General features: G+C 43.9%; 1 protein-coding gene across 3 annotated transcripts in view; it reads left to right on the top strand.

Annotated features, from left to right (window-relative positions):
* The window catches only part of MINPP1 (multiple inositol-polyphosphate phosphatase 1), a 79,794-nt gene that overhangs the window by 6,167 nt on the left and 57,411 nt on the right, over positions 1-16,216 (top strand). For 2 of the 3 annotated variants that reach the window (XM_040362053.1, XM_040362054.1), the window contains exons 2-4: positions 6,563-7,270; positions 10,420-10,620; positions 14,478-14,578. In XM_040362053.1, the coding sequence (XP_040217987.1) occupies positions 6,610-7,270; positions 10,420-10,620; positions 14,478-14,578 (963 nt within the window). In that variant the 5' untranslated portion in view covers positions 6,563-6,609. The remainder of the gene's footprint in view (positions 1-6,562; positions 7,271-10,419; positions 10,621-14,477; positions 14,579-16,216) is intronic. The other variant, XM_040362055.1, reaches the window with a different exon arrangement.

Below are 16,216 nucleotides of genomic sequence, written 5' to 3'. Positions count from 1 at the left end.
GTGGCCAGAACTCTGGCCAGCAATTTAATGTCAAATGTCAAGAGAGAGATCGGTCTATAGGAGTCCGGGGAGAGAGGATCCTTCCCAGGCTTCAACAGAACCACAACCAGGGCCTCATTCATAGATGGGGGTAGTACTCCAGTTTCGAAGGCTGTATTATAAACTTTTAATAGAATGGGGATGAGCTGTTCAGAGTACCTGCAATAAACCTCAGAGGGAAGACCGTCAGCTCCTGGCGCTCGCCCATTATGTGCCTGCGCCAGTGCCTCCAGGAGTTCCTCGCTAGTAAGGGGAGCATTAAGCATGGCTACGTCTGACCCGGGAAGTTTTGGCAGCTGATATTTATCCAAAAAAGAGTGCAACTGTTCGCTGGTGGGACTGACCTTTGATGAATAAACGTTTTGGAAAAATTCTTGAAAGCAGTTTATAATGGAACATGTGGAGTGGCATAGTGCCCCCCCTGCATCCGCTACCACCGCGATATGAGAAGGGGGCTGCTGTGATCTAGCCAGGATCGCCAGCATATGACCTGTATTTTCTCCCTCTTCAAAGTGTCTCTGTTGTAAAAAGAACCTTTTATTTTCAGCTAGTTGAAACGAGAGGTCTTTAAGCATGGTTTGGGAGGCCATCCACCTTCTTTTTATATTATCATTAGATGGGTCTGCCACATAGTCTGCCTCAGAACTGCGAGCTTCCTCTAACACACGTGTCTCCCATTCCTTAGTGCCCGTTTTGACTTGGTTAATAATTATGATAAATTGGCCTCTCAAAAACGCTTTAGCCGCATCCCACACCACCTGGATTTCCGCCGTACCTAAGTTATCCCCAAAGAATTCCCCAAGAAGCCTCGGGATTGGGTCTGGTTCTGGAATGAGAGACAACCAAAACGGGTTAAGTTTCCATAGTGTTTTACCTCTCCTTTCACCTAGGCCCAGATCTACCTTAAACGGAGAGTGATCGGAGGTGTGTCTCGGGTGATATACAGAGTTCCGTACCAATGGTAATAATAGACCATTACCGAAACCCATATCTATTCTTGACAGACCCCCCCCCGGAAGCTGACCTGCAGGAATAAACTCTAGCGTCAGGGTTATGCATTCTCCAGACATCAAACAGGCCCAGTTCCTCAATTAACCGAGCAAAAGGTGTGGGACCCTTTTTGTCTTGCCCCCCATGTCCCGCACCAGTCTTAAGTTTGTCCTTCTCGTGTTCCATTAGGTTATTAAAGTCCCCTAGGGCTAGGACTGGAATACCAGGAAGACAGGACACAAATTCAGCCAGTATTTTCAATACATTAGAAGAGAACGGTGGGGGAATATACACTCCCGCCAACACACATTTAACCCCATAAAGGGAGCAATATAAAAAGATGTACCTGCCCTCGGGATCTATCTTCGCATTTATAAGTGTGTACTGGGTGCTTCGACGGACCAGGACACTCACTCCCCTCGAGTATACCGTATGGGTATAATGGTATTGGTGGCAAAATTGCCTAGCCGCCAGTTTCGGGGTAGAACCCGGGGGGAGATGAGTCTCCTGTAAACAGACCACCTCAGCGCCCAGTCTCTTAATAGTGCGCAGTACCTCAAGGCGCTTAACCGGGCTATTCAGGCCTCGGACATTCCAAGACAGACACCTAGTTATATTAGACATGTTACTGGGATCTTAGTATTAGCAGGAGGATACAATCTTATCAGGTATGAGTAAAAATTATCTAGAACATCATTATTAACCATTTTGGAAGTCAGAGGCATATCACAGACAATAAGCATAACACCGTTCTGGGACCCGTATCTACTACAGTAAGGGATCCCTGTTTCATAATCATGTGGGCTATAGGCTAGGGAGAACATGGAAAAAAATAAAAACGAAAAAAGCAACAAAAAAGTGTATAGAACGATTTCCAGTGAGCAGGGCGTGGTGGGATCATCACTCTTTAGTACCATATGTAATGTAGCCAACATGGCTAGCGTAACTCTGTCACGGAGTAGGTTAGGGCCGGAAACAACCCTCTTGGGGGCAACAGTGGAAGCGCACCACAGTGTCTTAAAGCTTCTCAACAGCAAAACTCTGGGCCTTAGTAACCAAAGTGAACAAAAACCGCCTTACAAAGGCAACTTGGAGAGTGAGCATATAATATGCTGGGTCATCGGATTAAACTTTTTCAGTCCGCCGGTCGTCTACCCCTTGCCTCTTTGATTGCTCTTCACGATCTAGCCAATGTGCTGCAGTGGCAGGGGAATCAAAAAATTGGACTGCTCCAAAAACCTCTACCCGAAGGCGGGCCGGATACAACATGGCGTACTTCAGATCAAGGTCCCTTAGACGACGTTTCACATCCAGGAACTTGCTCCTTTTCTTCTGTAGCTCAGCAGAAAAGTCCGGGAATAGAGAGACTTTAGTATTGTCAATCTTCAGTACTGTCGGATTAATTCTGGCATTGTATAGCGTGGCATCCCTGTCCCGGTAATGCAGGAATTTAAACAGGAATGGTCTCGGCGGTGCTCCCGGCTGTGGGGGTCTAGATGGCACCCTGTGTGCCCGTTCAACAGAAAACATAGGGGAGAATGCTTCCCTTCCAAAAGTTGCGATCAGCCACTTCTCAATGAACTCCACATGATTCTTTCCTTCCATTTTCTCAGGCAGGCCTATAGCCCTTACGTTATTTCTTCTCATCCTGTTTTCTAATTCCTCCAAACGAGAAGAGTGTTGGTCTATTAAATGGTTATTGTAAACAAGGTCCCTCTGCATAGGCCCCATGTCATCCTCAATGGTGCTCACCCTTTCCTCTAAGGCAGAGGTTCTTTCTCTCATTTTTTGGGCATCCTGTCTGAGAAATGAGATTTCTGACTTCATCCCTTTTACTTCCGTGGTCAGTGCTGCCAGGGATACATTACATGAAGTGACTGCAGTAAATATGTCCCTCAGCGTGGGTTCTCCCTCTATGGTAGGACTCTCTGGGCCCTGCGTCTTAGCTGGGGCCTGCTCTGGAGTACTCACTGTGTCCCATAGTAGGCCGGCCTGCACCGAGTCTTCCACGGGTACTGTGTCATCCGCTTCGGATCCTCCACTCGGTGAGTCCTCCGGTGTACTGGAGGAAGCTGTAGGCTCTTTCAGCAGTGGCTTAGAGAACAGCTTTTCGGCTGCCTCATTTTTTCTCTATGCAGTTAAAGGCTATGTTCACCTTTGTAAGATGTTCCACTCATATTTAATGCTTTACACCCCCCAGTGTAAAAAATAAATGTTACATTTTTATTTATTTTTACCTGCAGAAAGATGTACATGATTTTATACAACAGGTGAACTTCTCCTTTAAAGATGAACTCCAGAATTTAGACAAAATCTTCCATTGCAGGGCTTTGATCCGTTCCAAAAAACAGATGTTGATGGAAACGGATGTAAATAGAATTTTCTTCCATCAACGGATGGAGGAAACAACGGACGAACGGCACGCCCGTGTGAATGGGGCCTAAGGGTGCAGAGATAACGTACCTTATTCCTAGCTCTGGCAGGCTCCCCCATCCGTGCTACCAGTCCAGCAATACATCCTTTCTGGGACAATTTGTGGCCCAGTCACAACCTCCCTATCCCACATACAATATAGGGTTAATAGGCCTGCACGGTATGCAATGAACTTTAAGCAGAAGAAAAAAGCACTGAGTGAGTGTTGGGGTAAGTAATACACCTTATCCCAGCATCCCTAGACTAAAGGAGCATTTAATGTGATACAAAACAGAGAAGTGATAATTGGCATAATTAATTCACATATATTTTATATATACAGTAGGGTTGTCCCGATACCGATACTAGTATCAAATGCGCAAATGCTCCCGATGCTTCACCCGATACTTTTTTTTTTTTTGTGTAGAGTGGCCGGAGAGGGCGGAAGGAGTCAGTGGCTGGGGAGAACATGAGAGGGTGGGGGAGTGCGAGCGGAGTCTGGCTCGAGAGGGCGGACAGAGTCTGTGGATGGAGAGTGCAGGCAGAGTTTGGCTGAGGAGGGCAGAGTCTGTGGAAAGAAAGTGTGGGCGGAGTCTTCCTGGAGAGGGCAGGCACAGTCGGTGGACGGAGTCGGCGGGCGGAGAGCGAGTTCTCACCTACAGTGGAACTTGGTAAGCTGGCAGGGGTGTAGGGCGCAGCTGCATCAGGATCGGTGACCAGTGCTGTCACATTCTGTTGCCGTCAGCAGCTGAACGTCCTTACGCCCATCTTGGTACATCCTGCACTTGGCTTCAGTAAGCAGCATCAGACATCTTGTTACACCCAGCCCGAGCTATATGGGCTGGGTATAACAAGATGTCTGCTGCTGCTTACTGCAGCCAAGTGCAGGGTGTACCAAGATGAGCGTTGCAGCATAGTTTTTTTTTTTATATATAAATCCTGTGTCATTTTTCGCAGCATTTCAGTGCCAGCCACCTGTCAGTGCCCATAAGTGCCACCTATCAGTGCTATCAGTGCGCACAAGTGCCTGCTATCAGTGCCATCTATCACCTGTCAGTGCCACTTATTAGTGCCCATCATCGCCAGTCACCAGTCAGTGCCCATAAGTGCTGCCTGTCAGTGCCACCTATCACTGACACTTGAAAAAAAAGTATCGGTAATCGGTATCGGCGAGCACTTGGGGAAAAAAGTATTGGTACTTGTACTCGGTCTTAAAAAAAGTGGTATCGGGACAACCCTAATATACAGTATCTCACAAAAGTGAGTACACCCCTCACATTTGTGTAAATATTTTATTATATATTTTCACGTGACAACACTGAAGAAATTACACTTTGCTACAATATAGTGAGTGTACAGCTTGTATAACAGTGTAAATTTTCTGTCCAATCAAAATAACTCAACTTTTTTGAGGGGTTCTAAGTAATTTTCTAGCAAAAAAAAACAAAACGATTTTAACTTGTAAGCATCAAGTTTAAAAATATGCCTGGTCCTTAAAGTGGATGTAAACACACTATCATCCTTTCTAAACTACTGTCATAGTGGTTATCTATAAGGATATGCATGCCTCCTGCATGTATCCATACCTGTCAAATGTCCCCCCTCTGTCTGTTATGAGACCCAAAAAACTGCAGATTCTGTGTGGGTTTGTTGTCCAGAGCTTGGTGGGTAAAGTTGTGATGTCCGTAGACTCCCCGCCCATCTCTACCCTCCCCTTGTCAACATGAATTTTCTCCTGTGTATTTCTTACACTGAACTTCTGCTATGATCACTAACATCCAGTCAAAACCCCAAAAGTCACCACATGACCAGCATACCCAATCATGCTGAAGTGTGGAACAGCCTATCCTGGGAGAGCTGGAGAAGAAATGAGGAGGGCATCTGAGGTACACAGAATATGTAAATCACCTGTCACTCACAGCAAGGGGGATAAACAGACTCCTAATTCTCTGACTGACCATTTTTATCTCACTGAAAAAAGATAAGAGGACTGTTCAGAGCTGGATTACCCCGATCGGGTACCGATGACATGAAATCCCATACTGTACAAGGTGCAAGCCTTAATTAAAAACATTTTTGAGGGTTTAAATCCACTTTTAATTGTTTAATAGTCTGGGTTTAATGACACTTTAACTCTTGCAGTGCAAGGGGCCCTGCTGCAGGGGTGAGGTTTGCCTAATTCCAGAGTTCATCTTTGAGTAAACAATGGGGCAGAACACTGAGGTCATTTCTACTCTCTTCCAAATTGCTTGTGTTGCTCCATAACAACTCATCAATGATCAATGTATAAATGAGCTTCTGCGCTACTAAATAAATAAATAAACCAAAAATTACAGTGTAAATAAATTGCAGCAATGACTGCGCAGTGTATACACAACAATACTAAGTAAATAAATAGTGAATCAGGTCATTGCGCAAAAAATATATAAAGACACATAATAATAATAATAATAGTAATACAGTGAAAAAGCTGTGAAGGAGTGAACAAACGTGATATACGGTGACCAAAGGTCTAAGTAACACAAAAAATAAAGTCCATAAGTGATAAACTGTGAAATGGCAGTCCACTGCAAAGAGAGGAAAGATATCCAATACCCCCGAAGAGGAATGAGATACTCCACACAAGACACTGTTCTGGTCTCCCAGAACTCTCACCTCAGCCAAGGGTTAAAACCGCAGTACAGCGCAAAATGTATCCCTCACACTCTGGTATCCTTGGTCTCTCACGGTCCAAGCGGCACCCGGTCCTTAATCACAATGCCTATATGTTCTCCGTACCAGGGAACAAGAAGGGGACAAACGGAGGCCTCCAATAGTGTAGTATAAAAGTTTCTGGCACATTTATTGGGGTTAAAATTGCGCTTACATGTAAAAATAACAATCAATGCAAAAAGGTAAACAGTGGCGTCCTCTGCGCCGTCTCACGTCACTCATGGTGTACGTCTGCCACGGCCAATCTCTACGCGTTACGACACAGTCACGTGTCTTCGTCTGGGGGATTCTATCCTATTTCAGCCAGAGGTTAGACTGCTAAAAAAAAATCTGGTTGTATCTTGTGTTAACAATTGGTCTGCTGGAATGTGTATTTACATGTGTTTATTTTACTTGTTCTTATTTGTAGGACTTACCATAAATGAAGGAAGGCCAACAGCTTATTTCACTATATACATGCTACAGACTCCCTTCTATACTGTCTGTGGACCTGCAACGCTAACCATGAGTTTACTGCTCTGTGAATACAGAAGATATGCCCCCAAAGCTGCCCAGATCCTTCTCATCTCTGTCACATGGTTCTGTAGTGTTGGTGGGCTCTCCAACTCCGATTCTTCCAGACTAGCTTCTTATTTTGGAACAAAAACCCGATATGAAGAAGTCAATCCCTTTCTTCTGGTGAATCCATTATTGGTTTCCAGAAAGCATGATCTACTGCCCAATACTTGTACACCTCTTCAGGTTGTGTCAGTGATCAGACATGGTCGGAGATATCCAACTCAAAAACAAATAAAGAAGATGAAGAAGATATATAACCTAATTCAACAAAGTGAAAGCAATTCAGAGCTGGTGAAGGAGCTACAGAGCTGGAACATGTGGTACGATGACTGGATGGATGGTCAGCTGGTAAAGAATGGAGAGGAAGACATGAAGAATTTGGCTTATAGATTGGCTTCTCTCTTCCCATCTCTGTTTACCGCAGACAAACTCGAGAAATGTAAGATGTCCTTCACCACCAGCTCTAAGCATCGATGTGTAGACAGCACAAAGTCTTTTATCAAAGGTGTGACCCACAACTACCTCCAACTCCCAGAACTGCCAGATACTGAGCAGGAAGGTAAGCAAGAGTGTTGTTCATTGAATCTGTCTTCACTACCACCAAAATTGTGTGTTCTTAAGCCCTGTACACACGATCGGATATCTGATGGAATCTAATCAAATGGATTTTTTCGTCAGATATCCGATGAAGCTGACTTTTATCAGTCTTGCCTACACACCATCGGTCAAAAATCCGACCGTGTCCAAACGCAGTGACGTAAAACACTACGACGTGCAGAGAAAAATTAAGTTCAATGCTTCCGAGCATGCGTCGGATTTTTGACCGATGGATTTCCACACAGACGATCATTTTTTTTCTATCGTTTTTTTATCCATAGGAAAAATTTTAAAACATGTTCTATTTTTTTTCACTGATGGAAAAACAAACCGATGGGGCCCACACACGATCGGTTTGACCGATGGAAACAGTCCATCGGTCTGTTTTCATAGGACAAACCGATCGTGTGTACAGGGCTTAAGGCCCCTTTCAGACGGACGGCAGTTTTGCCACAATTAAAAGCATGTACATTTTCAGTGAAATTAGCTGCATTTGTACATTGCGATTACGTGCGGTTACATGCGGCCGCGTTTAGCTGCGGTAGTCATTTCCATAGCAACCCTTTTTATTTTTTTTGATTATGATGTGCTTCCTGTTCTTTTTTTATTCTCACGCTGCTATCCGCAGTTGACACAAAAGACTGCGATTACCTGCGGTTAAGTGCATATAGCTGCGCTAAATCTCACCTCGACGCATTCAATTCTATTTTTTCTATTCGCACCAAACCGCATGCAACGAAATCGCAGCTAAACGCTGTGTGTGAATGGGGCCATAGGAAAGCATTGTGTGCTTTTAGCTGCGGTAGAAAACTAGAAAATCCGCAGCTAAAAGCACCATTCTATCCGTCCGTGTGAAAGGCCCCTAATTGTTTTATGTCCATTTATGTTTTGTAAAACATCATATTTTATTTAGGAGTAGATGCATGCAACTTTTTGCTTTTTAAAAGATAAAATTGTAACAGGATTAGCAGAGTTTGACTTTCTCTGGCTAGACTATGTTTGCACATTTAAAAACGACTGTAGCTCAAGCACTAATTGCAGTAGTCGGTAGATCAGATCAGAATATTAAAGTATGCACTTGTTACAAATAATTATTTTGTTTTGCATTTAGTTACAAGAGATTTTTTATTAATAGCCTGATCTACAAGTGCTGTTGATCTGTGAAAGTCCATGATTTTTGGGGGGGACCTGTAAAGCATTGCACCCACAATTGACAGATCACAGGTGTAATGCCACAGTCTTGCAGACTGTCAGTGTAGCTGTCTGGCTGTACCTCCGATACAGGCAGGCAGTTGCTGAATGGCTGGATGCTCAATGAACTACCTAGACAGCTGATCATTGAGAACTACAAGCCGTCGGCCACAAAGCCTTGTCAGTACTTGTAGTTCATTGATTCACAGAGATCTGTGAATGAATGAGGCAGGCCATGTGGGTGCAGCCCCGCATGGCTGCGCTATTTCTGAATTGTGACAGTGGGTGCGGGGAGAAGATCCCCTGCCCTCTGTCACAAGGAAGGGGGATAGAGGAGGTAGACGCTAAACATGTTACACGCTATATATAGTAATGGGTTATAGGTGCACCTCCCCTGAGCTCTCAGTTTTTTACTTTATGTCTGAAGATAATGGACCCCCTTTTGTGAAGAAATCAGCTTAAAGCGGGGGTTCACCCAAATTTTTTTTTTTTTAAATTAGATCTAGCATACTAATGATACTAAGGACATTTATTTTCGGGAGGTAATTTTTTTTTCTCTGTACATACCTTTAAAACCTGATTTTGTCCAGGGCTTCTGGGTTCCGATGACTGCGGGACTGGGCGTTCCTATCCTTTGGTTCGATGATTGACGGCTTGTGAAACAGGTCTCCTGTCGCACAATGCGCGTCAACAGATTTCCGGAAATAGCCGAGCTGCGAGTCGGCACTATACAGCGCCTGCGCAGTCAGCTCTACACGGCGGGCACAGGCACCGTATAGTGCCGACTCACAGCTCAGCTATCTCCGGGAACCTGGTGACGCGCGTTGTGCGACAGGGGACCTGTTTCACAAGCCGTCAATCATCGAACCGAAGGATAGGAACGCCCAGTACCGCAGTCATCAGAAACCCTGAGGCTGGGATAGGAACGCCCAGTCCCAGAGTCATCAGAACGCGGAAGCCCTGGACAAAATCAGGATATCAAGGTATGTACAGAGAAAAAAAAAATGACCTGCCAAAAGCGATATACGCCGATACCCGCTTTCCCGCGCCAAGTTTGAATACTGCGCCGGCATATACCGAGCGCAGTACACTCGTGTATAGTCGGGCAGGCTCGGCTCCTCTCGCGCTCACGTCCTGGACATACAGGACGTGAGCGCGAGAGTAGCCGAGCCTGCCCGACTATACACGAGTGTACTGCGCTCTGTATATGCCGGCGCAGTATTCAAACTCAGCGCTGGGATCAAGCGGGGAGGACGCCGCAGAAGGACGCCGGACCCGACGAAGAGGACACCCGAAGCCGCAGATGGACGCCGGACCCGACGAGGCCGCCGATGGACACCGCGCAAGACACCAAAACTGTAATCCTGTAATTCCACAGGAATGCGGGTCCACTTTAGGGGTGCGCGCTATACGCCGGAGCACGCAATACCCCGATAAATACGGTACTTATCAAGCTAAAAATTCACACACCTCTCCGTAGATTCTAGTGCTATGTGTTTGTAAATACATTGGGTGTTGTTTGCGAAAGGCAAGTCCACTTTGCACTTGAAATTGCACTTGGAAGTGCAGTCGCTGTAAATCTGAGGGGTAGATCTAAAAATGAGGGGAAGCTCTGCTGATTTTATCATCCAATCATGTGCAAGCTAAAATTCTTTTTTTTTTTTTTTTTCCTTGCATTTCCCCCTCAGAACTACTAGTGCAAAGTGGCGTTGCCTTTAGTAAATAACCCCCAATATATTAAAATACAATATCTTTATTTTTTTAGATATAGATTTCATTGCTTGCGTTTTATATGCATGTGACTCTGCAGCTTTCACTTAAAGTGTCTGTGCGATTTTGATAAAGTTTATTTTCAAAGAAATCATAAGTTATAAATGAAAGAATACTGATGTCAAACAATAACATCTATTTTTATTTTAGCAGATGGAACATGTAGAGAACCTGTGGTGAATGACACTCTCATGCGTTTCTTTGACCATTGTGAAAAGTTTGTGGTCCAGGTAGAAGACAATGACACAGCATTGCATGAAGTGGACAAGTTTAAAATAGGACCAGAGATGCAGAAAGTAATAAATAACGTTGCTACTCTGTTAAGTGTTCCTAAGGATCAACTAAACGCTGGTAAGCAGATTTTTTATATTACGAAAGTACTCATTTAACCACTTAAGGACCGGACCAATATGCTGCTACATGACCCAAGGGGTTTTTACAATTCGGCACTGCGTCGCTTTAACAGACAATTGCGCGGTCGTGCGACGTGGCTCCCAAACAAAATTGGCGTCCTTTTTTCCCACAAATAGAGCTTTCTTTTGGTGGTATTTGATCACCTCTGCGGTTTTTTATTTTTTGCGCTATAAACAAAAATAGAGCGACAATTTTGAAAAAAATTCAATATTTTTTGCTTTTTGCTATAATAAATATCCCCCAAAAACATATATACAATTATTTTTTTCCTCAGTTTAGGCTGATACGTATTCTTCTACCTATTTTTGGTAAAAAAAAATCGCAATAAGCGTTTATCGATTGGTTTGCGCAAAATTTATAGCGTTTACAAAATAGGGGATAGTTTATTGCATTTTTATTATTTTTTTTTTTTTTACTACTAATGGCGACGATCAGCGATTTTTTTCGTGACTGCGACATTATGGCAGACCCTTCGGACAATTCTGACACATTTTTGGGACCATTGTCATTTTCACAGCAAAAAATGCATTTAAATTGCATTGTTTATTGTGAAAATGACAGTTGCAGTTTGGGAGTTAACCACAGGGGGCGCTGTAGGAGTTGGGGTACACCTAGTGTGTGTTTACAACTGTAGGGGGGTGTGGCTGTAGGACTGACGTCATCAATCGAGTCTCCATATAAAAGGGATCACTTGATCGATGCAGCGCCACAGTGAAGCACGGGGAAGCCGTGTTTACATACGGCTCTCCCCGTTCTTGAGCTCCGGGGACCGATCGCGACGGAGCGGCTATAAACTATAGCCGCGCCGTCGTCCCGGATCGCTACCCGAGGGAATCCGACCGCCGCGTGTAGCGGGGGGTCCCGATCGGACCCCCGACCCACGTCTAGGCAGGGACGTACAGGTACGCCAATGTGCCTGTACGTGCCATTCTGCCGACGTATATGTACATGCGGCGGTCGGGAAGTGGTTAAGATGTACAGGGTGGGCCATTTATATAGATACACCTTAATAAAATGGGAATGGTTGGTGATATTAACTTCCTGTTTGTGGCACATTAGTATATGTAAGGGGGGGAAACTTTTCAAGATGGGTGGTGACCATGGCGGCAACCATTCTCATTTTATTAAGGTGTATCCATATAAATGGCCCACCCTGTATATAGGACAAGTGTGAACTGCCATTTGTACCTCCTCCTGTTTACACCACCTGCAATTTCTTGATGATGAGAGAGTGTGACTAAAGCAGGCCATACACGGTCGAATTTCGAACAAATTTTCTTTTCAAAATCAGAAAGTTCGTTTTTTTTTGTGATCCAATGATGCCACCATTGATTTTCGAAATTCGGTCGACCAAACCTTCATGTTGCTGGGAATATTCGTTTCTCTCCGGGAATATTCGTTTCTCTCCGGGAATATTCCTCTCTCTCCGGGAATATTCTTTTCTCTCCAGGAATATTCGTTTCTCTCCGGGAATATTCTTTTCTTGCACATGCGCATTTTTTTTTCTATTACATTTCACGCACCATTTTTCCCATCATTGATCAGAAAATCGTTTGTTTTTAAAAAAAAATCCAACATGTCCGATTTCTCAAATTTGTTTGCCGCACGGAAATTGGCTGTTGCTGCAGCCCACTAACGGTGCGAAATTCGTACGAAAATTCTTTGATACGATTTTTGAATGAAAATTATTTCGAAATTCGAACTGTGTATGGCCGCCTTTAGTAGCACAGCAAGTCTGACACGTAGGTGAAATATTGCTGGATGATTCATGTGTTCTTATTGCTTTTATCATTTTTCCCCCCAAAAAAATCTTTCTTTTTTTTGCAACAAAAAAAGCTGTACCGTGGTACCGAAGGCAGTGTTGTACGTGTCAGTCATGCCTCTGTAATGAGATTTGTAATTAAAATGTGGTCCAAAAGACCAATAAGTAGTGCAATAAGGTAAAGATTATGCTATAAAGCAGGGATATGCAATTAGCGGACCTCCAGCTGTTGCAGAACTACAAGTCTCATGAGGCATAGCAAGACTCTGACAGCCACAAGCATGACACCCAGAGGAAAAGGCATGATGGGACGTGTAGTTTTGCAACAGCTGGAGGTCCGCTAATTGCATATCCCTGCTATAGAGTATTCTTTCCATAATTCATCACTGAAGCTACACAACATGGTTAGTTGCAGTAGTTTTCTGCTATAAAGTTTAGATTATTCATAGTTCGGTCCTTCCAAAAATTCGAATTATCTAGCTGTCTGCTGATACTTTGGCTTCAAAATATCCTAGGGGCCCTTGATGAGGGGGCGACAATGCAAAAACTTTTTTTTTAATTGGGGTCAGGGAAAGCTGGAACCTCTGTCTGGCTTTTCTAAATACAGTAAAACCTTGGGTTGAGAGCATAATTCGTTCCAGAAATATGTTTGTAATCCAAAGCACTTGTATATCAAAGCATTTTTTTTACAGGGTATAAAAGAGAGGCACCTCCTAAGTGTAGCAATAAGTTGCTAAGGGCCAGATTCTCAAAAGAGATACGCTGGCGTATCGCCTGATACGCCGTTGTATCTCTGAGTCAGCCCGTCGTATCTATGCACCTGATTCATAGAATCAGTTACGCATAGATAACCATTAGATCCGACAGGCGTAAGGCTCTTACGCTGTCGGATCTTTCATGCATTTTTTTTTTCGCCGCTAGGTGTCGCCGACATCGTTTTCCCGATCGAGTATGCAAATTAGCAAAATATGCGAATTCCCGAACGTACGCCCGACCGACGCAGTGAAGTTACGACGTTTACATAAGATTTGCGACACGTAAAGTTGCCCCTGGGTATGTGAGGCGCAGTCAATGTTAAGTATGGCTGTCGTTCCCGCGTCGAAATTTGAACGCGCCTAATTTAAATGATCCAAGCCCCCTACCCGGATCATTTGAATTAGGCGGGCTTGCACCGGAGGATTTACGCTACGCCGCCGCAATTTTACAGGCAAGTGCTTTGTGAATCAAGCACTTGCCCGTAAAACTTGCGGAGGCGTAACATAAATGAGAAACGTTATGCCGCCGCAAAGATGCGGCGATCTACAAGAATCTGGCCCTAAATGTTGTACCTTCATTACATGTAACCATATTGCTACGCTTGGGGGCTCCTCTCCTCTTTTTTTTATACTCCGTTGTGAAATGACGCTACTCTTATATCAAGACATCGCTTGTATATCAAGGCAAAATATATTAAAACATTTTGCTTGTCTTGCAAAACGCTCTCAAACCAAGTTACTCTCAAACCAAGGCTTTACTGTATGTATTTCTTGGTTGGGAGGCTTCTTGTCACCTCCCAGGAAGGAAGAGTAAATCATTGCAATGCAGCTATTCTCAACCAGAGTTCTGTGGAACCAAAGGTTTCTCCACAATTTTCTAGGTCCCTTGAGCTACGGCTGGTTTATACCCCCCCCCCCTCCTATCTGATGGTGCCTCCATAATTCCAGGTCCAATGCCACTTAGCAGATCTATTTAGCTGTCTGTAAGGGGTTCATTCTGACCACCGGGGTAACGGGCATTCTTCCTACTGACCATGAAATTGAAGAGCCATTCATTCAACTGATCAATTAATTATAGCAAGGGTTCCCTAAGACCTGAAATGTATTGCTCTGGTCTAAAATGGTTGAGAGAGACTGTTGCAAGGGGCGCAGACGTCCGTAAGATCTTATTGGCATCACACCACGTCACATTTTGTCATGCTATTAGTTCCTACATTTTCATTTCAGCTTTCTATTAACCATACACCCTGACTAATCTGTCCATGTCTTTGCTGTAGATTTAATCCAAGTAGCCTTTTTTACCTGCTCATTTGAATTGGCCATTAACAACACTATGAATTCTCCGTGGTGCCGCCTGTTTGATGAAGAAGATGCAAAGGTGCGTTTTAGTGCAGAGACGTGACTCCAAGGTTGCTGATTATGGGATTTTTTTTTACATAATTTTTCGTTTATATGGATAAACAGATAATTTACAGCTTGTTCAGAAAAATGTTAATAACTTTAAAGTGGTACTAAAAGGAAAATTAAAAATTACATATAGAGTGAGGCACTTTATAGATAATGTGGATAAATTCACCTAAAGTGATATGAGGATAAGTTTAAATGATAGTAGAGAAAGTGTGTACGTGAGGTACAAATAAGATAAGGGGGGGTTGGGTATGGGTGCAATAAGCACTTTAAAGGGTATATGATGCGTTTTATATATAAAGATTATGGGGTAGATCCACAAAAGAATTACGCCGGCGTATCTCTTGATACGCCGGCATAATTTCAAATTTTGCGCGTCATATCTTTGTTTTGTATCTACAAAACAAGATACGACGGCATCTCGGATGGATCTGATCTAAGATGCAATTTTTCGGCGGCCGCCAGGTGGCGTTTCCGTCGAATTCCGCGTCAAGTATGCAAATTAGCTAGTTATGGCGATCCACGAACGTACGTCCGTCCGGCGCATTTTTTTACGTCGTTTGCATTTGGCTTTTTCCTGCGTATAGTTAAAGCTACTGTTATGAGGCGTGCTCAATGTTAAGTATGGCCGTCGTTCCCGCGTAGAGATTTGAAATTTTTAGGTTGTTTGCCTAAGTCGTTCGCGAATAGGGATTTGCGTAGAATGACGTCACCGTCGTGAGCATTGGCTTGTTCCCGGGTTAATTTCGAGCATGCGCACTGGGATTCCCCCACGGACGGCGCATGCGCAGTTAAAAAAAAAATGTTGTTTACGTCGGGTTACGACGTATTTACATATAACACGCCCCCCTCACAGAGATTTGAATGGCGCGCCCTTACGCCGCCAAAGATACACTACGCCACCGTAACTTACGGCGCAAATTCTTTGAGGATTCAAAAAAAAAATAAGTTACGACGGCGTAGTGTATCTTGGATACGCTGCGCCCGGCGGATTCTTGCGCGAAAGGTACGTGGATCTGCCCCTATGTAACTTAAAGAGATCTTTTTTGTATTGATGAAAACAAATAAAGAATATATGAATTAAAAAATTACACATATGATTCAGTCTGTTACTAGCATTAAGGGCCCATTCACACCTGAGCGTTTTGTAGCCTGAAGCCTGAAGCTACAAAACGCTAGAGTGGAAAAAATCCATTATTCTCAATGGAGATGGTTCACATCTCCACTCCAAAACGCCTGAAGCCGAACGCCTGAAGCTCAAACAAGTTCTGGACCCTTTTTTGTCGCTCGAATTGGGCTGATTTGGGCGTTTTTGAACTTCGTATTCCCATAGAAACGGATGGAAACGCTCGATTCAAGCGTCTAGAGCGACAACGAGCGTTTTCTACGGGCGTTTTGTCGCATTAATCTGTTCTGTGAAATAGAACATTCACCCAGGAAGAAGATAAAAAAAATCTACAAACATAGCAACAAATGATGAAAGAGATGATAATTTTTCCTATTGGCTAAAATAAAAAACGTCGGACAACGCTGTATGCAAACGTGCGAATACGCGCGACAAAACGCCGGAAAATAACGCTACGCTCAGGTGTGAATGGGGCCTAAATTA

The sequence above is a fragment of the Rana temporaria genome, chromosome 8, assembly GCF_905171775.1.
Source record: "Rana temporaria chromosome 8, aRanTem1.1, whole genome shotgun sequence".
NCBI lineage: Eukaryota > Metazoa > Chordata > Amphibia > Anura > Ranidae > Rana > Rana temporaria.
This window is presented reverse-complemented; position numbering and strand designations above follow the sequence as displayed.